This window comes from Meleagris gallopavo, chromosome 7, assembly GCF_000146605.3.
Source record: "Meleagris gallopavo isolate NT-WF06-2002-E0010 breed Aviagen turkey brand Nicholas breeding stock chromosome 7, Turkey_5.1, whole genome shotgun sequence".
NCBI lineage: Eukaryota > Metazoa > Chordata > Aves > Galliformes > Phasianidae > Meleagris > Meleagris gallopavo.
In genome coordinates, this window is record NC_015017.2 from 9,370,579 (window position 1) to 9,395,264 (window position 24,686).

Here is a 24,686-nt window from a genome sequence, read left to right on the forward strand (position 1 = left end):
TAATACCTTGTAAAACATAGATTTCTGTGGGGTTTTTGTTCTTGTTGTTTTGTTTTTATACCTGATAGTGTAAAGCTGACTAACTTCCGAGAATGCTGGGCTCCAGAAGCACCTTCCTCTGTGCCTTCTACTCCCATCTGAAGGGGAGAAAGAAATGAGAAACCACATACATTTTCATTTGTTTTATACATGTTCAAAGATCATTACGTAATTAGTAAGAAGTACACAGAAGAAGAATTGTACCAAGTACTGCCTATTACCACGGACAGACAAAGCTGCAGTATCCATTTCTAGGAAAGCACGTATTTATTATGCTAAGTGTTGTTAATAAACTCATCCTTGATATCTTCCAAACAATCAATCACAGAAAGGGAAACCCTATTTTCTTATTGGTTTCACTTCTGTGAAATAAAATCAACAGTATGGACTGGTAGTACATATGAAAGCATGAGCTAGTCAGTGACAGCAGGCAAAATTTTTGTCGCTTTTCACAGGAAGGCAATTTACTTCGCAATAAAAATGGCAAAAAGATAAAAAAAGTCTAAAGAAAGCCTTCAGACCTAGGAATGGAAAGTTTTTCTAAACAGAGAATTGCATCAAATATACAACTATGAATGTAATCTAAATGCTACTCTCATACTGCACAAATTTTCAGGTTTGGTTTTCTACAGAAATCCCTGACTAGGTAAAGTACTACTTCAAAACATGTTTTAATGTCTAAATAGCTATACCCACTGAACAGTACTTTCAATTGACAGAAGAATTTTCTCAAGGCAGAGATGTGCATCCAACTGAATAATCTAACATAAAAACATCAACAGAGCTATACTTAAAGTCAAATGGCTCTTACATAGGCAGTGCACCCATTCCCAGACAGAAGAGATTACACAGTCTGCTGAAAAAGCTTCATACGAACTACATTAGGAATGTATATATGTGATAAAATAGGAAGTCACCTGATCTATCAAGCAAGGTAAGCTGAATACAGAGTTGTATACCTGTGCATAATTGGAGTACATAAAGCAGTTTTTAGCAATTGAGGAATTGTCCAAAAGCAAAACTAGAAGCTACAGGACCAATAAAGTATTTCTGGAGCAGTGGTTGCTGGACCAAGACATGCAATCCATGAAGAAAGCACTAAAAACGTCCTTTCAATATTGCTTTTAGCATTATCATTATCTTCTCACAATTATCAGCAAACAAAAGCAAATCAGAGTAAGTGGTGTGATGCAAGTGATACTGAGGAATTTCTTCCACTGTAAAATTCTAATACTTAGCATATAAGAGCAGTCAAGTCAAATAAAGTGATAAAGGAACCGCACTGACATTGAGGTTTGATGTTTTCATGGGCTTCAGCAGTCTCATGGGGGAACAGACCATGGCAGGAAGTTGCATGGCTCCAGCCTGGTGCATTTCCCTTTCACATCACTAGAGTCGTGATTCATCATCATTTTCAGGGACAAGCATTTCTCACCAGAATTCTGTCCCTTCATCACTGAGCATGCAATATCATTGATCCAATGGCTTTATAAGAATACTTCAGCAGCAATAGCTGGTAGTAAAATAGTGAGGGCATCGCAAATGCAACAGGTTAAACTCAGTCTGACCAGACTGACCATCTGGAGGAGACCCTGATTTTTCACTAGCTCAAGTGAACATAGCACAACATTAACTGCTTATCCCAAAATAAGACTGACTGACATTCCTGGCTTAATATGCCGTTAATATGAATTAAACCAGAAACATAATTCCCACCATATCATGCAATGTGAAAATTTAGCAAGATCTGAGTTAGCAGGTAACTTACCACAGCTTAAAAAAAAACAGAAGGAATGGGCATGCCTCAACTCTTATACCACTTGCAGAACCAATAGTGACAGCAAGTTAACCTCACAGGACTGACTACTGACTCAGAAAGACAGATCTTTGGTAAATTCCAAGTAAATAACCACATACTCAAAGACAGACGTTCACATGTCCTGTTGTATAACGAGTCTTGAAAAAATACTGGTGGCTTGTACGACAAGATCCAGAAATGATACAAGCTACACTACTTTCAGATGCACACTTTCTTCTATAAAGTATCAAGAGTTCATATGTCTCCAGGAAAAACAATTAAGTGGTGCTATCAGCTAGGTCAGTAATTCTAAGAGAAATAAAAAACATTCAGTATAATGAGACTGAGAATATAAAGTTCATGATAGTATATACAATATTATATCACTATAAGATTCACCTGTATATAATATGCAATGCTGAAAAAATGCAACATCAAATTAAAAGCAATCAACTTGATTAAATTGTGCTGTATAGTATCTTCAGTGCTGTAATTGTCTAGACAACATCCTGGCAGATATGATATTAAATATTTGGCAGCTAAAATCAATGAATCAAATGCACTGTGAAAATTTCTGTCAACTTAATATTAAGTGTATTACATGAATTACTTCAATCAAATGCACCTGGATACAAGTTTGGAATGCTCTTCTTTCAACAGGTATTCACATCACTAAAAAGACAACTTTAAAACATCTAGTATTTCAAAACAAGTCTCATAATGAAATTGTAAGAAGGCAACAATTAATCTTGAAAGTCAGAGAATCATCTAAATTTTGGTGGTATACAAGAACTCCGAAAATTCAATCATTCAAAAGCATTCAAAAAAAATTCAAAAGCAGAGTTTCGTACAGTCTTTCTCTATTTTAATACTCATAATTGTTATCTCAGTAATAATTTGATTTTTAATATTAGCAAATAAGAAGTAGAGACTTCTGATAAGAACTCAGTTTGAATTAGATAACCAGTGCAACTGTGTTAAATCAAACTGGCAGCACTAAAATTGAAAGCAAGCAAAATGAAATTGTTAGTACAAAGGATTTCAGTTTATTTCAGTGATTTATAACGTTATTTTATAATGAAAAAATTAATAAAGAAAAATACAAAACCAAAAAAGTATTTCCTAATTTTGGTGATTACAGCCTAACAATATTTTTCCCCACCCCCCAGCAAAAAAAAACTCTTAATAGTGAAACAAGAGAACTTACACTGATACGTTTGTCTGGCAGTTAGTATCTTGCACAAATACAATGAATAAATAGGCTAAACTTACCATCACAGCAGGGTTTTTCACAGTGATACATGGAGTAGTAGCTCGGAGGGCTCCACTAACACCATGGTAGTATTTAAAACAGATCTTTATTTCAGCTGGAAAAGAAAAAAACAACAAACATCAAATCCTTTGTGACTGACACTAGCCAAAAGAAAATGAAAGGAACACATACATAGAGTCATAGCTCACTTCTGTTCACAGCCTGAGTCACATCTGCTGTAGAAGCACACAATAACTATAAATGAACTACGCCTTCTTTTAACCTGCAGAGAATCAGGATACAGATTCAGGATATATTTCCATGGACTGTAATACAACCCTATTTGCTGCAAGGTAACTGCTTTTCCTCTGTGTTGATTCTTAGGATACAGAGGAGAAAATAAATGATTAGATCATCTCCTGTGATCATTATTGTGCTCTTTGTTGCTCTTCCTTCATTTCTCAAAATGAATGTTGTCTTATGGATTCCACAACTACTCACAGTACTCAGCATGAGGCTCACCAAAGTTGAACAAGGGGAATTATTCTCATGGGCTTGACAGATGCTCCCTCTGTTTACATGTCCAAAAAATACCTTAGAGTTTTTAGTCCAGGTTACTTGACAAGTTGATGTTGAGATAGTCCTACAAATATTCTGACATTCTGGCAGTTGAATTTCAACTATATTTTGGAGAGCTATTAACATACTGTTCAGTTTGCTCTTGAAAGCTCTTTCTATGTAAGCTGAATCCATCATTCAATGATCTGTTTTCAGAAATACTTTAGCAGGAAATTAGAGCATTTAGTCAATTCCTCTTTGTGTATTCTACAGGTTATATTTCTGGCTATTTCAATATGCTCAGTTGTGGAAAAGGCTTACGAAGACAGTGCTACTAGCACAACTCCTGTCAGACTTTCGAAGAAGTCTCGTGATATACATCTGAAGGAAGCTGGAAGCACTTCATATTGGAACACAGAAAAGATGAGAGTTTCACCATGTCCACTGAATAAAGTTTTGCTAAACTGTTTTTGCAGCAAACAAAAAAGTATTATGTTTCACTGAAGCCTGACCTCTCCACTGTTGTTTGTCTGCATTCTTTCAACACAGTGGAACAGCTGCCCTTGATCCTGTAAGACCTTTCCTGTCTGGAACAATCTCCCCGCTTTCCTTCTCTGCTGGGACAACTCTTCTGTAGAAGGTTGATGAATGTTTACCCAGAGGTACAGAAATGACCACAGCCAGACAGAAATGGCCACAGGCAAGTACAAATTACAGCAACCTTGGCACTTCAACTTCTCTGACTTAGTTTAACAGTACGATAGTAGCCTTAAAATACGAAACTGTGTGTATTGAAAAAAAGTTTTGAGACATACAGCATGATTCCTTGAGGAATGAGGTTCTTTGTCACTGCAAGATAAAAGGTCCATTTATCCCTGCTCAAAAGGATTAAAATCCATTCTACAAGTCTTTTCAACCCAAAAGGATTTTTATTTTCTAATTTGCTGCAGTTATAGCTCAGCATTCATTTACACTCTTCCTTCTAGTACAGTGGATGCACCTCCAAGCTGGCCTTCAAAGGCAAGCGGCGTGTCTCCCAGCTCAGTGAGGACTGAGTTGGTGGAGGGCTGCTGATTCCTCCCTCCTCATAGCTGAGTTCACCCACACTGTCAAAACACCATCATCTAGTCTGCTCTTCTTACTATAAACATCACAGTAAAATTCAAAACACAAGCAGAACTTCTAAACACCTATAAAGGCCTATAAGGCCAAGAAATTGTAAGTCAAGATGTGTAGGCTCTTCCTATACTCAGAAATTCTACTGACCTGTGAAGAATGTTTACATCCAAATGGGCACACAAGGATTTCCAGCTCATATATAATTGGAGTTTCAGCACAAGTGCTGCTAACTTGCACAGGTGCTTTCCAACTCCAAAGCTCAGCTTTATTGAGACCCAAACTTTATCTGCAGAGGTTTTCTGGAGATGAAGTTTCCTCAGTCTGCTGCCAATGACTGTGCAACTACCTTCTCTCAGTTCATCACTTCGGAAAATAACCCAGCAGTGGAAAGGCTATCAGCTACTGCTTCTATCTGCAGATAGCCATAATATGGACAGATGTCTGTTATAGATTCTCATTACACTGGCATGTACATACCCCTAAAGGCTGAAATGTAGCCCTGCAAGCTCTGGATACTTAGATTTCTTTCTTTCAGAGTCACACTCTATATAATCATACAGTACTGTCCAATATGTATATGCGGCTGGTAGTAGAAGAAAACAATTCAATATACAGAACGAACAATTTCTTCCATACCAATGAAATTAAAAAAAAAGCCTGTAGGCCTAATTGCTTGTAATGATTAGAAAAAGCAGAGCACTTAAACATACAACATCTGGAGACTTCTCTCACTCGCCAGGAGAAGCAGCATTGCTATGGTTTGGGCTTTATACAGCTCTACACATAGGAAATGCAGAAGTGCTGTCAGCACTGTGTCAACAGGATTAACATAGGAGAAGTTGTGTTTGAAATTCAGCATGAAATTGAAAAATCGGCCATCTGGAACATGCATACAGACATTGCTAAAGTGAATAAAAGTTTGCAAAATCTTTTCTTGCACATAGAAAGAACACAATTCCCTCACAGGACCAGAGACAGCTAAGCAGATTTTTCTTCATATCTAATAATTTTTAAAACTACTATTAATACATAACACAGAAAGAAATCTCAGAGGGATTGTGCCAATTCAGAACAGCTTAGGATCTTGCTCTTTGACATTTTCTCTATTGTGTTAGAAGAAAAACTGTGACTGGAATATTTGTTCTTCATGTCAAATGGATTCCTGTGCTCCAGATACATTAAAAATAGATGTCTGTGCCTGCTCCTAACAGAATATACATCAACCTATTGTGTACAAATAAGTCCCTATGAATATAAAGAGCTCCTCCAAAACAGTATATTTCTGCAAATGTGACTTCAATATCGAGAAAGCTGAGTTCAATGCATACTAATATTGAGGCTTCCTCTCAACTGTTCCATAGTATAAAGGGCACAATAGCATACATCATTTACAGAGTTTTTCTACTTTCCTTCATTCATTCTGCCAATTCGTTTGGAAATGTTTCCTTTAAGTTGAAAATTTGCTCTTTTATTTATTTTCTTTCCCACTTCTTTCCCCAACATGCTCATCAGCTTGCCGTGTTTGAGTTCTGTACTGAAAAAGGTAGCAGAAGTAAACTCAGCAAAGAGAAGATGCCTATACCTGACCATGTACTGTCAGCTGTGTGCTTGATTCAAGAAATCTGCAGCCTCACAGAACAAATAGTATTTTCATCCATGAAAAAAGTGACTGTACCTAGCAGTGTGTTCTTGCTGCCACACACGTCCCATTGTCTCTGACGTTTCTCCAGACATCACACAGACCGCAAGGAATTCCTACAGCCACCAGACATTTCCTCTTCATTTAAAAATAGGACAGAGTGAAATTGGGGTATCTGTGAGTGTTTGAAAGAATCGCAAGCAGTCATGTAAGTAGTGGTATGTGTTAATTAATCTGAACACTCCATAAGACTGTAATCCTCTTCTTTTAAAGTCAATAGTTGTTATCTTCTATAACCATAGTTTTATAGCTCAGATCCATTATATAAAAATTCTGGAATAAACAAAGGTTTCTGGGACTCAAACAGTGATATTTGCATTTCAAAAGAACTCCTGCATGAAATTATAATACTATGCTTCCCTCTACAGACCATGCACTCTTGTCTCTTCAATAATACAGAAATCGGTTTATACCAAGTAATAGTTTACCTTTAAAACATGAGTAATCCTCCAAAGCCCCTTGCTTTATCTGTATGTTTTTGGCCTTTATCTTTGCCTAACAAAAAAATGCTTTAGGATAAAAAGATACACGGAATACAGGAATTTGGAGTACATAAACGCAAGTGTAATTCTAGAAGAACACATTATTTCTAGGAGACCAATAATTCAGGAAAGTAAAAATACTCACTTAGAGAAGCGTTTGTTCAGGATCAAGAGGTGGACTTGACTATAGACACTACCACATCAGTTATCCATGAATGTGAAACATGCTGTAATTAAGCAAGCCAAGCAGTTAAAACCTCTTTGGTATAGAGGATGGTAGCCGAAATATAATTACAGGGAGGCCTGGCAGGTGGGTTATATCACACTCCCACAAACTCACCACAGCAAATGTCATGTGCTTACAATGGTGGAAGCAACTGCCAGATGGTTGGAAACATACCCTGTGCCCCATGCCATCACCCAAAATAATACCCTGGGTCTTTAGGTAGGATAACCCCTACCTAACTGAAACTTCTGTACCAGAGCTGAGGTCATCACACACTCCACTGAGATGGGATGGCAGACACACCTCTGAAGGCTAAGGCAAATCCTCACAGGGTTGCAGCAGTCTGATGCTCCCTGCCAACTGCACAGAAGCTGCCCAGCTCCCGGACAAGGCAGCTCAATACAAGAATCACATGCCTGAATCCATGCCTCTCTGTAGATTCGAGTACATACCCTCAAACACTCAATAAGAATTGGGAGAATTTCCCCAAAAAGCACGGAAACATTTTCCAAAACATTTAAGAAAATTCTGGCTCTGGAACAAATTGAGCCAATCATATTCAGCCTTTACAAATGCATAAAGGGAGAGCTAAGTCAGGGAAAAAGCACTGAGTTAAACCTTATTTTTTTTCCCAGCTGAACACATCCACCCAATGGACAACTGTAGGAATTTAAAAGTGTTAAAAGTGTAGAAATTTAGAAGTGTTTCACACATCCTGTCAGTTGAATTTATTTTCATTAGCGTGACTGCAGTGAACACAAACTTCTTGATCTAATACTACATATTCTTTCCTCTGCATCATTTTAAGCAAGAACCTTTTTGACTACTACTGACAGTAAACAGGAGAGCAAGCAGCAGAACATGTGCAGAAATAGGCTGCCTCCTGGTACCTGCTGTTTCCATCAGCACATACATCAGATTATTTTACAGAAGGAATGAAAAAAAGCCTCAAAACTGACCGAAACAGAACCACAGAGAGCTTTTTAGCTAAACTAGTATGAGTATCAGTATCAGATTTCTGTCCTCTGGTCTCTATCCACTTATGCTGCTTCAAAGGTAGCTACAAAGCAAGATCTGCTGAAGTAATAGCCTATGGACCTGGCCTGCCACCCGCACTCACTTTCCTGCAACTCTGAGACACTTACTTACAGCCATGAGCACTGAATATTACATTCCACTTTGGCCAAGTGTTTAATTATAATCTAACCTTTATAATAAAACACTTCGTGTATTATGTGCTTAAGCAAGCTAACAAGGCTTGTCATAAATTGCAAAAAAACACAAGAGATGATCCTATTTCAATTGTTACATTCAAAAATAACTGCTAGGAAACAACAGATATAAATTACAGAAGTATAATTAAAAGTATTTCTAACTTGGTGGAAAGGCTTATAAATAGGGCTGCAACAATAACCATGAGAAACAGCCCAGTCAGACTACTGAGAGGGAACTGGTTACACAGTGCCACCAGATCCAGGCCTCCACATCAGAAAAATATGACCTTTACAAGTTAAATTGAATGCTCAAAATATGTATACTGGGTAAAATAAATGATTTATTTTGATAGAATACTCATTAACACTGACCAACGTTTTGGTCAGAATATGGAACTGTGCTCCTATCTCTGCCAGATAGTAACAACTCTTCACTAAAACACCTTTAAAAACTGAAAGTACATCAAGTTCAATTACAAAGCTCACTTCATAGAATCATAGAATCACCAAGGTTGGAAAAGACCTAAAAGATCATCCAGTCCAACCGTTCACCTATTACCAATAACTCCCACTAAACCATGTCCCTCAACACAACATCCAGTCTTTCCTTGAACACCCCCAGGGTCGGTGACTCCACCACCTCCCTGGGCAGTCCATTCCAGTGCCTGACCACCGTTTCTGAGAAGTAATACTTCCTAATGTCCAGCTTGAATCTCCCCTGCCGTAGCTTGAAACCATTCCCTCTGGTCCTATCACTAATGACACGAGAGAAGAGGCCGACCCCCAGCTCACTACAGCCTCCCTTCAGGAAGTTATAGAGAGCAATGAGGTCTCCCCTGAGCCTCCTCTTCTCCAGGCTGAACATTCCCAGCTCCTTCAGCCTCTCCTCATATGGCCTGTGTTCCAGACCCCTCACCAGCTTTGTTGCCCTCCTTTGAACACGTTCCAGGGCCTCAATGTCTTTCTTGCAATGAGGGGCCCAAAACTGGACACAGTACTCAAGGTGCGGCCTCACTACTGCTGAGTACAGGGGAACAATCACCTCTCTGCTCCTGCTGGCAACATTGTTTCTGATGCAAGCCAGGATGCCATTGGCCTTCTTGGCCACCTGGGCACACTGTCAGCTCATGTTCAGCCGAGCATCAATCAATACCCCCAGGTCCATTTCCTCTACGCAGTCCTCCAGCCACACCGCCCCAAGCCTGTAGCATCACCTGGGGTTGTTGTAGCCGAAGTGCAGGACCCGGCATTTGGTCTTGTTGAACCTCATCCCGTTGGCTTCAGCCCAGCTGTCCAGCCTGTCCAGATCCCTCTGTATGGCCTTGCTACCCCCAGGCAGATCCACACTTCCAGCCATTTGGTTTGTTTCAGTCTCCCTTAGTATTTTTAAATAAAAAAAGAGGGCTGGGAGTTCACTCTGCTAACTGCAAATTACATCAAGTTTCAGTCTCCATTCCCCATTTTTATAAAACTTACAGTTTCATTGAAATAAGGACTGAATACAGGACTGAATACATATACTCTATATAAAGCTTCAGTTGTATCCTGATATCAGTGTAATGCAAACACACATATTACCAGCACACTTTCTGAGTATATCTCAGAGTCATGCCACAAAACTGAGATTTTAAGGACAAAATAGAAACAGTCTGTGCAGTTACCACATCTGAGCATTGCAGTGTGGCACCAGAAGGGATTTAACCACAAACATCCCAAGAGTGATCTGGAAATGATTGATGTGATGAGACCGGCAGCATGTGGATAAAACCCAACAGCTGCCACTATGAGTTATTGTTCAAGATGTGAAGAAAATATAAGCATATCGATATGCTTATTTCTACTCACAGTAATGACTATGACATCAAATGCTATAAATAACAACAAACACATTACGCTGCAAGTAAAGTAGGTGAAGGTGTTTCTTGTGGATACTCTAAATTAATACACGAGACCTCAGCTTTAACTGACAAATGTAAGTCAGTATTACTCCACAGTTCAATCCAGTAAACCCAGACTTACAGGAGGCTCTTAGCCCATACCCATACTATAAACTGAGCAGGATTATGGTATGAATTAAAATACCAGCAGAAAACCAACCATAGCACACAACAGTCATCAAGCACCTCTGACACTTCTGTCCCAGGTGCCGGGGCTGTGTGGGCACAAGTCATACTGTGCCCCTTGCTCCCAGAAACTGAAAATAAGTCCTGGCCTATTTTACCTACTAGGACATCTGCAGCTTTTAACTCCTAGGAACTCTGCACTTGTGGAGATTCATAAGCACTGGAGTTACTTGTTGCCTGGCAGTGACTTTACTATACTGAATCCCCCTCCTGCAGCACTTCCAATACAACCAGTCCTTATTGCTCAGATTTTGAAGCTGCAGTTTCTAAATGAGCAACAGCTTGCAGCAGCTTGTATCAGCTATTCTGCAGAAAACTCAAGCCTCCTTTCAAATGTTTTTTCTATCACCAAGGTTTTCCCCACAAGTCATTTCACTCTTTCTGCTAGCTCTGTTCTCTATAAGGAATGCCATCACTTCCATTCCAGAATAACTCCATCACGTTATCAGCACTCGTGGAGCAACTGCAGCCTCCTCTGCACTAGACAATAACAGACATGATAAATATCAGATGACCATACCAAACACGGAAGGATGAAGCCAAGCTGTGTTGCACATTCCCACTATTGCTACCAATTCATAGTAACACACCTTGAACTTGCCCTTTCATTTTTCAGGAGAAGGAAGAAAACTGTTTGCAGAGCTGTGGTCATGTCTAGCAATCCTTCTGTAGTTGATACAGCAAACAACTTGAGGCAGCAATCTAGTGAGTCATTGTTTTCCCTCCCCACATTTAAGCAAACCTCAAAGCAAAAAGTTTTTAAGTCACATCTATTATATAAAGGAAACAGCATCTCAGGCACACTGATACTCGGATTCACCTTGTCAAGCCTCTAAAGCAAAAGAGATCCTTTTCATGCTCACAGTGCACTTTTGCTCTATTCCCAGGTAAGAGAAAGAGAGGCCTGCTCTGCAGTCCAGAGCCAGTCACTTTCTCTAGAGGTGACAGCTTAAGGACACCAGCTGCTTTTGATTGGTGAGCTGGACTTGGACCTTATTTTCCTTCCTTTTTGCATACTCTTTTCCTTCCCCACTCCTCAATCATTCCCCTCAGAGGCTGCTTGCATTTCAGGAATATATTAACTTCATCTAATTATTTCAAATGTTGATTCCTTTGATTCTCTCCTCTGCATAGAGTCTGTGGATTTTTTTGTGTCACTTTTTGTCTAAAGTTTGTAAGAGCTTTCTTTGATCATCCTTGCTTGGCTAATTTAGGGTGCTTCAGGGGGAATTAATGCCTGTTTTTAGTATGAAAATGATGAGATCCTCCCCGCCCTCCTTTCTGTGGGCTGTCTGATTTGAATAGAAGAGATAGCAAGCAATGCGTTTACAAGTTATTTGCTTGGGAAGTAGGAGATACCAAATCCATGGGGAGAGGAATAAACCAAATGACTGAAAAACTGAGTTAGAGGACTCAGATACATAACAACATAAAATTCAGGACAAAAGCTTGAACAAGGCTTAACTTTAAACATAAGCAAAAATTCCAGACTTCAGTGAAACTATTAAGAAGTTTAAAATGATCCCCATAGAAAAAGAGCTTCCTAAATCAAGATGAAAGATGCTTTTCCTACAAGGTACAAATCTGAGCATTTCAGAGAGTCTAAGGTACAATCCAGCTGACTCACACAGATTAACATTAATGCAATTAAAATGGAAATACTCCTACTACATACAGTTTAATTGGATATGCCTTGTTAGTGAGGCTGCCATCCTTTGCACTTCGCCCTGCAGAGATCTTACATTATGGGTAAGATAGGCAATGTCCTTGAGTTCCTACACTGCTGAGGAAAAATGCAACCAAATTCTCTGAGATCATATCCATACTGATTGATCTCAGAACCTAGTAACTTCAGTTCAGTCACTTTTCTTGCTAAAAATACAGACCATTTCAGGCCAGGATGGACATCTATTTGAATACAAGTCAGCAAGTGACCTCATTGCAAGTACAGCAAACCAGATAACAGGCTGGGTTAGGATGTGCGTGGCCAGCAGACAGATGGAAGTTATTATCCTCATCAGCTTGGTGCTGGTAAGGACATGCCCAAAATACTATGCTTAGTTTTGAGACCCTCAAGCTCAAGAGCATGGAGAAAACAGAGAGGGGACACCAAAGGGCTGAAAAGATGGCTTAAGTTGAGAACAAATGACCAATGAGAAGGCTCTGAAGGATCTGGCTTTCTTAACTCTGGTGAAGAAGAAGTTAAGGCAAGATCTAAGTGCACTCTGAGATGTAGTTACGCAGATTGTGAACTCAAACTCCTTCCAGTTCTATTAGATCTTAAAAGGTGCAATGGCCCTAAATATAAGCTTCAGAGATTCAAACTGGAGGTCAGCAAATGTCTTTTTTAACTGGGGAAAAAAAAAATAGAAGCATCCTAAAGTATGTATGAAATACATGTCCTTGAAGGTTTTCAAGGCTGTGCTTCAAAAACCACAGCTGACCACAGGTGATGTGTTGATGGCTGCCCCCACTTTGGGCAGAAGATTTGAACACAGACCTTCAGAGGTCCTTTCCAACCAGCATTTCAATGCTGTGATTGGTCTCCCACTCAGTTTAGTTTAATCTGTCCGCATAATTGTCCCTCCTTTTCCCACAGACATTGTTGCTGAATCTGGGATTGTACTTCCAGCTGTTCCCTGCATTCCTAGTGAAGCACTGTTGAACTGCTAATGTTCTGCTCTATGTCATTACTGAGAGGAGTAAATATGACAAACACAAATTCCTGTTTCTGATATATTTTGCCTCTTGGAAACAATATTCCTGAAAAGTTATTTCTAAAATTTGGATAATAATGGCAGATTAATGGATAAGAGGTACCTTAACTCCAATAATCAGGAGCATTGTTAGTGCGAATATTAGCTACTCCATTGGCCTCCCTCTGTTGCTATGACAGTGCTATACAGAGCACAAGTTATATCAGCACTATGGTGGGTTAGAGACTAAGAGAGGAGCTATATTCATGTCCACAGCTGGCACAGGCTGGGGATCATCACTGCTTAAAGAGCACAGTATTATCCCAAATAGCACTGTTATTCCAGCACTCATCTGGAGCTGCACAACAGTGGCAACTCCACTGTGGCTGTACCTGAACTATGCAACAACCTACTGTAACTGCCTGGGCTATGATTTAGTGATCTGAGGAGGAAAAAAACATAATAGAAAAAGAATGGCTACATATAATTGCAGCAGAGATGCTTCTCCCACAAGAAACTAAAAGAAGATGATGCTGAGCAAAGTGTTGCACATCTGTGGAGCCCTCTGGTTTGAAAAATGGAATTAGAAATTTAGTTCAGCACATCAGTGCAATTTTTGACTTCTCACTAGAAGCACAAGTAACACTGGTATAACATTTATGTGTCACACTACGTGCTGTAGCAACATATGCTCACAAACATTCCTTTCTAAAGTTCTCAGCTGCTGCATAATCGCTTGCCTTTTCTTCAAAGTATGGCAGCTAATATCTCAATTAGTAAAGTTAGCCATGATCAAGGAACACAAAATCTGCACTCCTGCACTCTTTGTATCAGTTGTTTGCAAAGTGTGCTGCAGCTAACTCAATACTGCTAGTTCTAGGTTACTCACAAGAACTAAAAACATTGTTCATGAGACTCACCTATTAAAGAGCAACACACAACCAGCTTTAAGATACAAACAAACATGCCTGAAGCCAAACTGCTGGCATTGACAAAAATATTGATACTGCGTATGTACAAGGGCTGCTCCAAAGGTAAAGCCTCCTATTTTATTATGTTGGCCCATGACATCAGAGGCAGATGGTGGTGGTATGACAGTAGAGGTTGAACCTGCCCACCAATATTCTGTTACATTTTGTTGCTGTGCTACAGACGGCAGCACAGGGGCAGTCTGAATAGCATCTGAATGGAAGTGCAAACGGAGCAATGGCGTGTCAGTGAATGCCTCCATGTAAAAAAAAAAAAATGGCACCCATTGACATTCATCAACACTTGCTCAACTTTTATGGAGACCAGTGAGCACAGTGAGGCACTGGGTGGTGAGCTTCACAGAGAGTCACCTCCACTGGCACAGATTTTTATGACCATGGCATGCAGGCACTTGTTCATTGCAGGTGAAAACGCATAGCTCATGGCAGAGACTAAGCTGAAAAGGAGTGTTTTGTAGCTGAGAATTTGGTCTATCAAACAGTGTTACTGTGTTCTTCGTATCTTGCAGTTTTCATGGAAATAAATAGGAGACATTACTTTTAGAGCACCTTACATACAGGAAGAAAAAGGCAGGGAACTCTTCTAACATAAATTTTAATTTACTTTCAGACTACTGTCTTTGGCACCAGGAAAGTTAATCATTTTCTTTGACCCTCATTATCTTCTTGATCTTCATCTTTAGTTCAACCACTTTCTTCTGTAGCAAAATCCTATTTTGATTTTATCCTATTATATTTAATTAAAGCTCTTTCTTTCTTGTTAAAATATATTTGTTGTGTGATGCATAGATTTAACTCAGCAAGATTCACTGATGGCTTCTAGAAATAAAAACTTTTAATAATTATTTATAGTACAGGGGGCGAGGCCCAACATCTTCAGAAACACATGTATTGCTATGTATCAGTCAATGAGAAGAGAAAATTCTGCCAAGATTTACAGTTAGAAGCACTACAGTGTAAATTATGAGAGTGGGTGTATATATATATATATATATATATATATATATATATATATATATTCTAATTTATGAAGTAAGACATTACTGTGAGGCTAAACAGGTGATAAACAACTCACAGCTCTTTTGGGACTGATTGCCACTTTGATGCTACACCTATCAGGGTTTTCAACAAGCTCATATACAACATTCTAGAACTAAAGAATCCGATTTCTTAAGGGGATCACATACTTAAGATTGTAAAATAACTTTTCATTAAAAAGCCAAGAAAAATAAAAAAATAAAAAAATAAAAAAACATATAACAGAACAGCTTAGCTTACTGCGAGTCCTGGTAATCTAATGAAGTGGCTTAGCACTCTGATTTGAACCTTGACTACCAAGAATTATTGCAGAACTCTACTGGAGGTTTGTTTATTTCAGTCACACTAAGACTCAATATTTCAAAACCGCCCAGTGAATTTCCCAGCATAATGAAACTTCAGCTGAGACATCCTAATGCAACAGGACAGAAGGCTGGCAATTCCCAGCAATAAATCTAACATTAATACTAACAAATATGAGCAAAGACTGTCACCATATTATCCTTTTCTTCATGTCCATTTACAATTAATGTCTTGTCCAGATGAAATTTTAAAATTCCTGGGAGGGGACTTTCACTGTTTATATACTACATAACATTGCACAAGGCACCTGTTTGTTCTCTTGAAGTACACTGTCCAAGAAAATCCCCAAAATACAAATGCACTTCAGAAGTCAACTATTTTTTTTAGTCAATATTTTCATGAGTTTTCTGTGATGTGTAGCAAACACACTGAAAAATATGCTACTACTTAGAGAAATACGATCAATCCCTTAGGTTTGTTGGAGTTTGAAAATGGCTATCAAGTACAATCCTGCAGGTTTGCCTTGACATAATTGGCATGTTTGCCCACTGGATAAGTAGGTACTCACATTCCATAAAATAGGGACCAGGTTCAATTCGCCATACAATTTGTCCTTTTTGAGTGCCAGTCACTCCCCGATTCTTGGAATCCCAGAAATTGGCTGGAGAGTTCTCATCTGTAAGAGGAAAAAATATATACATTGTCACGTAGCATTTATAAAAGCAGGGTGTTTTTTTATTTTCTTGTTTAGTTTGAGAGGTCCAGAAACACAGACACATGAGGGGAGGGGAGAGGGGTTAAGCTAAAAAAGGTTAAGCTAACAAACAAAACATGACTTCTCTTACAGTAGATAGATCACTTTATGCAGACTTAGCAGTACAAAGAGTCAAAGTCAATATACAATTTCCTTTAAGAGGCGAAGTGCCAAGATAAAGCATTAAATTCCAAAACTTCTCCGCCTCAATAGACAGGCTGATGGGAATGTATAGTTGATTGCTACTTCATCATGGAGTTGCAACACCATTTTATATGATGGTCTCATTCTGTGCTGTGAAAATCTAGCACTTGCTCCTTAGCAGTGATGCACAGAACAGAAACTTGAGGTATCAGAACTTGCTTAACTTTTTGAAGTATTCCTACATTTTGAGATCTGGAGAAAATATTTTTATACATATACCAAAAAATATGGCATATTCAATTTCCCAGCCAGCATTATTATGTACTAGTGAACATAAGTCCTAAAGGCAGAATGCATCCTTAATAAGCCAAAAATACAAATGAGTGAAACTAATGAAAGAAATAAATTCCAAAGAGGAAAACTGAGATGCAAACAGTAAGTCTCTGAAGATCAGTTCAGCAGTATCAGTATTTTCTCCTCCTTAAGAAACATTTTTGTCATAACTGAAATAAAAACAGGTCACCGGGTTTGTTTTTACTTACCAGCCTGTGTTCAGAAACTCAGAATGCTGTTTGAATGAAACACAGAGGGAGAAGCTTTTCGAAGGGCACAAAGATTAGGATGACCCAGAGAAAGCTGACATAAATACAACTTCTTTCATACAGGAAGTTCTTTGGAAGTAGGCATCATAACATGTTAAAAGTGCATTTATGAAGTCGCTTCTTAATCATACAAATATACGTCCTGCCTCAAGTACAAGATCCTCCTTTCTTCAGTGGCACTTAATAACCCTGACTCTTAAAAAGTAAATAAATAAATTTGTTTTATTACACAAATTTGAATGCATTCTGCAATCTTAAAAGATTTCACCAAAAACTTAAGGCTATTGCAGCTCTGTTCAGGAAGCTCTTATCCAATCAAGCCCAGTTTCTTTGAAAAGAAGTCCCACATAAATAAAACTAAAAAACTGTCACCTGTGCTTTAGAAAGTCATACAATGTTTATGAAAGAATAATCAAGAACACAGCTTTGTTACTCTTAACTTAAAAATACACTCTGGGGCAGAACCCCTCCCTAACCCCCACCTGATCCACCTCTGATGCAGCTCCATGCCATTCCCTCACGCGCGTCACTGCCACCAGAGAGCAGAGCTCAGTGCTGCTGTAAGGAGCTGCAGCTGCCACGAGCCTGCCCTCAGCCTGTTCTGCTCTGGGCTGAACAAACCAGGGATCTCAACTGCTCCTCACACATCCTGTCCTCAGACCCTTCTCTTTTGTAGCCCTCCTTTGGATGCTCTCTAATAGCTACAAGTCCTTCTTATTTTGCAGCACCCAAACTGTGCTGGGCGGTGAGGAGGTGAGGCCACCCAGCACAGAGCGCAGCTAGACAATCTCTATCGTCAGACAAATCTAATACCATGAGGTTTAACTTCCCATAAGGACTTCATGCACAGAAACTTCACGTATCATAAAGGCAAGCACACAGACAATAAAAACTTATAGCACGCATGCTTATCTTCATTACTGCAAAAAAAAAAAAAAAAATACAGAGCAAAGAAAGCTGCATCTTATCCACATATTTATTTTTCTCAAAGATAAAGAAATTGTAGAAATACAGCCTGTAAAGCATCTCAGGAGCCTCAAAGATCTCTGTATGTAAGCAAGCAATATGATGTTGAGCTGATTAGGTTTTGTTTGCTTGTTTCTGGGTTGGTTTTCTTGTTTGTTTCTTCTTTTGAATGTGCCTTTCTAACCCAACGTCCCACTGTTTTCTTCCATGGACATATCTCATGCTTCCCAAGAGTGCTAATTTAATGTCTAGCATATTTCCATTAGTGCCTCTTTTGGTTCACTACACAAACTACACCTCACTACAGATTCTTAGAAAATTCCAAGGATACTTCCAATACAAGTAGTATTAAATTATTCAGTGTTCTCAGTACATCTAGGTAAATAAAGAAGTATTTGAATATTTTTTTTAACAAATCCAGAAAGTTTGAAGGCATGTAATAAGCACTTAATAGCAAGACTTCCAACACTTCAGCATTTGTTCCTGGTCTTTTAAATCGGTAACTAAAGTCAACAGAAATCTTTACAGGGACATCAGTGAAGTTCAGAAAAGGTCCTGCATGAAGAACATGCAAGGCCATCAAATTCTGAGCTGATTGTTATAAGAAGGCAGCACATTTACTAACAACTTAATTAATACAATTCAACACTTGAAGTGTCTGAATTTTCAGTTCTTCAATCCAGAAATAGTCTCCTTTGCAGTAACGAAGACTAAATCATTGATGCTCTGCCTACAGGCACACTGCCATTGCAACAGAAGGTGGTGGAGATGGATGGATGAAAAATGCTGACAGGTCTCTGCCTGACAGAAATCTACTCAAATTTATTTTGGACAACTTTGATTTTCTCCTGAAATAGCTGATTCTTTCTACTCGCATGAAGTTATTCACATAGAGAGAAAAATTGTTATTTTGTTACATATACGGAAAAATAACTTCAAGCCTCAGTACATGGATTTTAAAGAAAGGAACCAAACAGCAAAAGAAATCAAATAGCATGATAACACTGAAGCAGACAATAGTGCAGAAATTTGCCTATCAACACTGCAATAGAAAGGTTCAGCTGTGATAAGCCTCAGCAATACTCAGATGTGTGTGTGGAGGGGAGTTGGAGGGAAGACAGAAGTGTTTGAGAGCACAAAAAGCAGAATGCCAAAATTACCACTACTTCATCACTCTTCTTCTCGAAAACCTACGTATACTCCCCAGGGATCCTCAACTCCAAGACATTCTGGTCCCCTTTTAGCTGGTAACTGTTGCTTTTTGTGAAACTGGCTGCTGTTCTAGAATCTGGGCCAGAGAGTAGATATAAATATCTGTTCCCAGAACATGAAATACGCAAAAAAAATATCGTCCTTCTGCACTGGTATCTTTTCAAGTTGATCTACGCTTCTGAAAGAAACAGAACAATAGAAGACCCACAGCATCATTTTATCTTCTGTAAACACAAAATATTACAGAAAGTATCTGATTTCCCACCATCTTGCAAGCCTTGTAAAAATTAGTAAATGGGAAAATTTATGACGCTCTGCAATGAAAAGTGAGTCATAATAATAAATATCTCTTGTGGACTCTACACTGCCTCGTGCTCTTTGAAATCACTGTGCAGTAAAAATTTTCAGAGTAATAATGTTTTCTCTTTCAGGATTCACCATCTTTACAAAACCACTTAAGATATATAAGGTACCAACAGTACGTGTAACATTCCCAATTCAGTAAGGCTATATTAAGTGCAAAGCTATATACAAGTACTGAACATCTCAATGAAAGAAGAAGGGATCACTTTAACATAACGTGTTTGCACAACAAAATGCCACTCAATGCAACAGTAAGAGCCACAAGAAGATCCTGTACATTCATGACAGGACATGTGGCCACTCCCATGTATAGCAGACAGCTAGGCCCATCTCTTAATGCTTTCTAACACAGCCCCAGATGTCAGCAGACACCTTCATTGCAAGGATGCATCTCTTGCTCCTGTTTGACTTGCTCAGAAGGACCTCCAAGTCTTTTTCTGAAAGCTGCTTTGTAGGCAGTCAGCTTCACACTGGTGTCGAAAGACTTGGTCATGACCCTCTTGCTTACTCATTTCTCCATCCTGTTGAGGTCCACCTGAATGGCAGCACAACTAGCTGGTTTATCAGTTTATCAGGAACTGGCAGTTCTTGCCAGTTTTGTCCCATCTGCAAGCTTGCTGAGGATTTGCTCTGTCCTATCTTCCAGGATGTCTAAAAACAGCTCAGCCAAATGTCAGCTCACCTCATTACCCACCCATTTAGCCTGCATTCCATCAGTCTGTCTATGCAAATGTTATGCAAGACAGCACAGAAAGCCCTGCTAAAGTATCTGACATAAGTAGCCAGGAGACTTACATGTGGAGTTTACATTTCTGATATTTTTGGATATTTTTGTGTAAGGAAGAAGGTTTTTCACATTTCTGTCTAAAAAAAGATTTGTATCTGAAATACATCACCACAGAGTGACACTTTGTATAGTTCAAACTAACAAATAAATAAAACAGATAGCAGTCTTCGAAAACAAAACAACTTAAAAAGCAAAAATTGCTACTCATGGTTACTGTAGCTAGTCTGACAGCCCAGTGCACAGACTGCTCAGGTGCAAACTTCTGGTTCCAGCTTATATAGCCACTAGTGGAGCAGATAAAAGGCTTGTCTCCATAAAAACAGAGGATTTTTATTCTTCACAAAAAAAAATAAAAAATAAAAAAAATAAAAAATAAAAAAAAAAATACATGGAATTAAACAAACTTCTAACTGTGGAAGTATCTTGCATTTATCACATAAGAAAAAAAAAAAAAAAATTGTTCCCTACAGTGATCTTTTGGTCTCTGCAACATACTTTAACAACCTCATGCATCTGTACAGATGAGGGGATAATCCACTGGAGAGGAGCTCTGCAGAGAAGGACCTGGGGGTCCTGATAGACAACTGGTTGGCCATAAGCTAGCAGTGTGCCAACAAGACTAATGGTGACCTGGGGTGCATTAAAAAAGTATGGTCAGCATGTCAAGGGGAGTAATTCTCCCCCTCTATTCTGCCCTGCTGAGGCCATATTTAGACTAACGGATCCAGTTCTGGGCTCCCAGTTCAAAAAAGACCGGTATCTCCTAGAAGGAGTCCAGCAGAGGGTAACAAAGGTAATTAAAGGCCTGCAGCATCTCCTGTATGAGTAACCTAGGTCTGTTCAGTCTGGGGAAAAGAAGACTGAGAAAAGATCTGGTAAATGTTTATAAGTATCTAAACAGAGATGGAAGGCAAATGGATGAGACCAGGCTCTTGTTGGCAGTGTAGAGATAGGACAAGGACTAATGGCCTAAAACTTGAATATAGGAAGTTCCATACTAACATGTAGAATAATTTCTTCACGGTAAGGCTGATGGATAACTGAAACAGGCTGCCCAGAGAGGTTGCAGAGTGTCCTCCTATAGAGTTACTCAAGATCCAGCTGGACACCTACCCCTGTAATCTATTGTATGGCACCTGCTTTAGCAGCGAGTTGGACTCGATCTCAAGGCCCCTTCCAACCCCTGTGATTCTGTAATTCTGTGATACTTACAGATGCTTTAATGCAGAGCTCAAAGAGAAGGAAATTCTAAAGAAATTCTGAATATCATGAGAGGATTTAATTACATACAATTTTAGATTTTTTATATTTCAATATTGTATATAAGTCTTCTAATTCATTGCTCTTGAAATCCATGCAGCTCAGCTCAGAAGAGATCAACCATTTTGGTAACACTATTGTATCCCCACATAATTCTGTGGAAATCTTATTTGGCATTTACCTCCTAAGCTTTGTTTTTTATGCCTTTATGGAAGATATTTTATGTAAAACCTTTCAAGTGCTTGTATTATATATTCTTAATTTTAAAAATTAAGTTCTGATTGTCAAAATTTGACCCCTTAGCATTTCAGGTTAATTTTAATACATTCTTGGACACTGAAAATGATGAGTTAGCAAGGGTGTGTGTGTACATTCAGCCTACTGATACTTATAAGAGCATCATTCTAAACGTTATTCCTCTTGCCAGATATTCTCTTACCATGTCCATTATAGAAGCTAGAAAGCTTGTGGATAGAAAAACTAAGTATAGTTTTGTCTTAAGCTGAGATTCACTGATACCAGTTTCTCTCTTAAACATGCTGTTTTAAATTATCAGCCATTAGCTATTTTACTATATCATTTTTCTCAGTCTTTAAAAGTAACAGGATTGTAGTTAACCTGCACTGGAGAATAATTCTGAACTGAATTTCAAGCCAAGCATCAGGACATTTCTATGATGGCACTTTCTGTGTAAAACAGAAGCCTGATTTAGATGCATGTTACTGCATGACTTCCAAAATCTCAACTCTGGTGCCAGTAAGTGCACTCCACTTTTTGTTGTGAGCAAGTGGTTCCACATGTGAGCAAGCAGTAAAACAGACAGTCAAAAAAATGTAAAGCTAACAATGCTATAACAGAGAGTACTGTCTATCTTAAGCAACTGACTGAGTACAAGGTTGTAACATTAGATTTTGTGCAATATTTTCACTTTGGCACTCTCTAATTATTTTAATTTTAATGGACACATTTAAAGAAGAAGAAAAGTTTGTATCACCTGAGCTCTCACTCCTTTTCTGAAAAGTCAGTAAGCAAATTAGCACTTGCAAGCAGAGTGTTTGCTGCAAACCATTATTAGAATAAATCATATTTTAGCAACCCGTTTAAAATACAGTTACTGTTCCATGACCGAATGTTAACTCAATGTATACAGCTTTTAGTCTGCAATATTCATTTAAGTCTCAGTGTCAGACAGTGAACAACTCACAGGCTTTCTACAGGAACCAGAGGATTTTTCAGAGAAGACAGCGCTAGTATATGCAACACAATGATGAAATTAGATCAATACTTTGAAGCACCTTCTAGCCTTACCTGGCAGTCCCAAAAGGGTATCTGAGGATCCTAAACTGCATTCCTCCATATGAATCCAATTAACAAATGGGAGAATTAAAAAAAAATCAGTGGATCCTAAAAGCTGCACTCGTTCCCAATCACCAAACAATATTTTCTACAGAATATGCCTTTTGGAGCCAGGTTGTGCAGCTCAGTTCTGGACACTTCAGCTCTGCATTAACACTGCTGCACAGTCACTGCTTCTCAGGCTGCTCCTCTGCTCTCTCTTCCTCCTCCGTCATTTTAAGGAGAGGATTTCAGAAGAATAGCTGCAAACTCCCAGGCAGTTTCTAGCAGTTATATGCAACTGTCTGCATCTTCCCCTTTAATCAAGGGTTTATCTGGGTTCAAATAGCCAATGTTAGAATGCATCAAGTATTATGTCCTTCCAGCAAAGCTATTTGTAGCCACTCCCATCCGGAGGGTACAGGAAGCAAAAACCCCATCCTCCCAGCACTTCCTTCCTTGCCTTTTCCATAGGAGGATACCAAAGCACAGACTACAGTCCATCGAACCAGGAGAGGCGACAGCAAGGCTGGCATGGTGACAAATGCAGCAGATGCCCACAGAAGTGCAGGTCTGCATTTACACTGTACTTCACTTGCCCTACAATCCAGGTATTTTTGAGAAGAGCAGACTGCTTGTGACAGCAGCTGGGGTGAAGCTACCCTCAGCCCAGGATAACTGCCCACTGGGCACTCCTGAGCAGGAGGACAAGCAGGTGGCCAAGCAGCACCATTCCTGCTTGTCCTCTTGCAGGCTGGTAAATGCCAGTTCAGCACAGGGCTGGGACAAGGCTCCTCTGTGCCAGATGCTCTGACTGCCCCAACCTTCCTTCCTGGTGGATGCCAGCGGCTCCTTCTGTTCACAGCAAGGACACACAGATTGGGCCAAAGCAGACCCAGTAGCACAATAACAGACAGGGCATTTTGAGGCCGTTTTAGAAGTAGGGTTCAAGCACTGCAGCAGATGCCCAGACCCGGTCCATGGTCTGGAGACAGAGCCCTTGGCAGCGTTTTGTGCAATAAGATGTTCATGGAGCACTATGTTAAAGCTCTCAAGCAAATTTCATTTTTCCCAAGTGGAAATTGGACAACAAAAAACACAGCAAGAAAAATAACACATGAATACTTCTGCTCAGCTTGAAGACTTTTCAACAAATGTTTCCAGTCCCAGAAATTAAGACAGACTTTGTGCTAATACAGAACTGAAAGCTGCTCTCATATTTCGTGTTCCTGTGAGCACCTCAAGAGGACCAAAGGGGAGAGAACACTAGAAGCAGCCTACTGCAAGAGAAATTTACAACTGTTGCAGACTCAGCGACCGCAAAGCTTCAGACACCTACAGAGCAACCCCCAAAAAGGCAAGGAGGGAAGTCCTTGGACAGTCCAGTTGCATCCACTTGAGTGTCCCCCATGACTGCCTTTACACCAAACATACTACACTGCTGACAGTTACTGCACTCTACCAGCAAGAGCAATTCTTCACTTTCTTACCAGTGACTGACAGGACAGTGAGAGACGAGCTGTATTCCCCTCACATCTCCCTCCAACTGCAGCTGTAGAAGCTGAGCACAAGACAAAATTGTAACATGTTCTGCACCCAAATACTGTACAACTAAAGCTTCTTGCTATTCAAGTTTAAATTGACAGAGTAGTAAGCAGCGATCCTTGCTCCCATTTTCATACAGTCCTTATCCTGAGACCCTAAAACAGATCATTTCCTAGTTTTTC

General features: G+C 39.3%; 1 protein-coding gene across 1 annotated transcript in view; it reads right to left on the bottom strand.

The window, feature by feature from the left end:
- HECW2 (HECT, C2 and WW domain containing E3 ubiquitin protein ligase 2) overlaps positions 1 to 24,686 on the bottom strand; it is a 106,801-nt gene that overhangs the window by 58,560 nt on the left and 23,555 nt on the right. Inside the window, 3 exon segments of the mRNA XM_031554144.1 lie at positions 62 to 137; positions 3,110 to 3,204; positions 16,105 to 16,212. Coding sequence (XP_031410004.1) covers positions 62 to 137; positions 3,110 to 3,204; positions 16,105 to 16,212 — 279 coding nt within the window.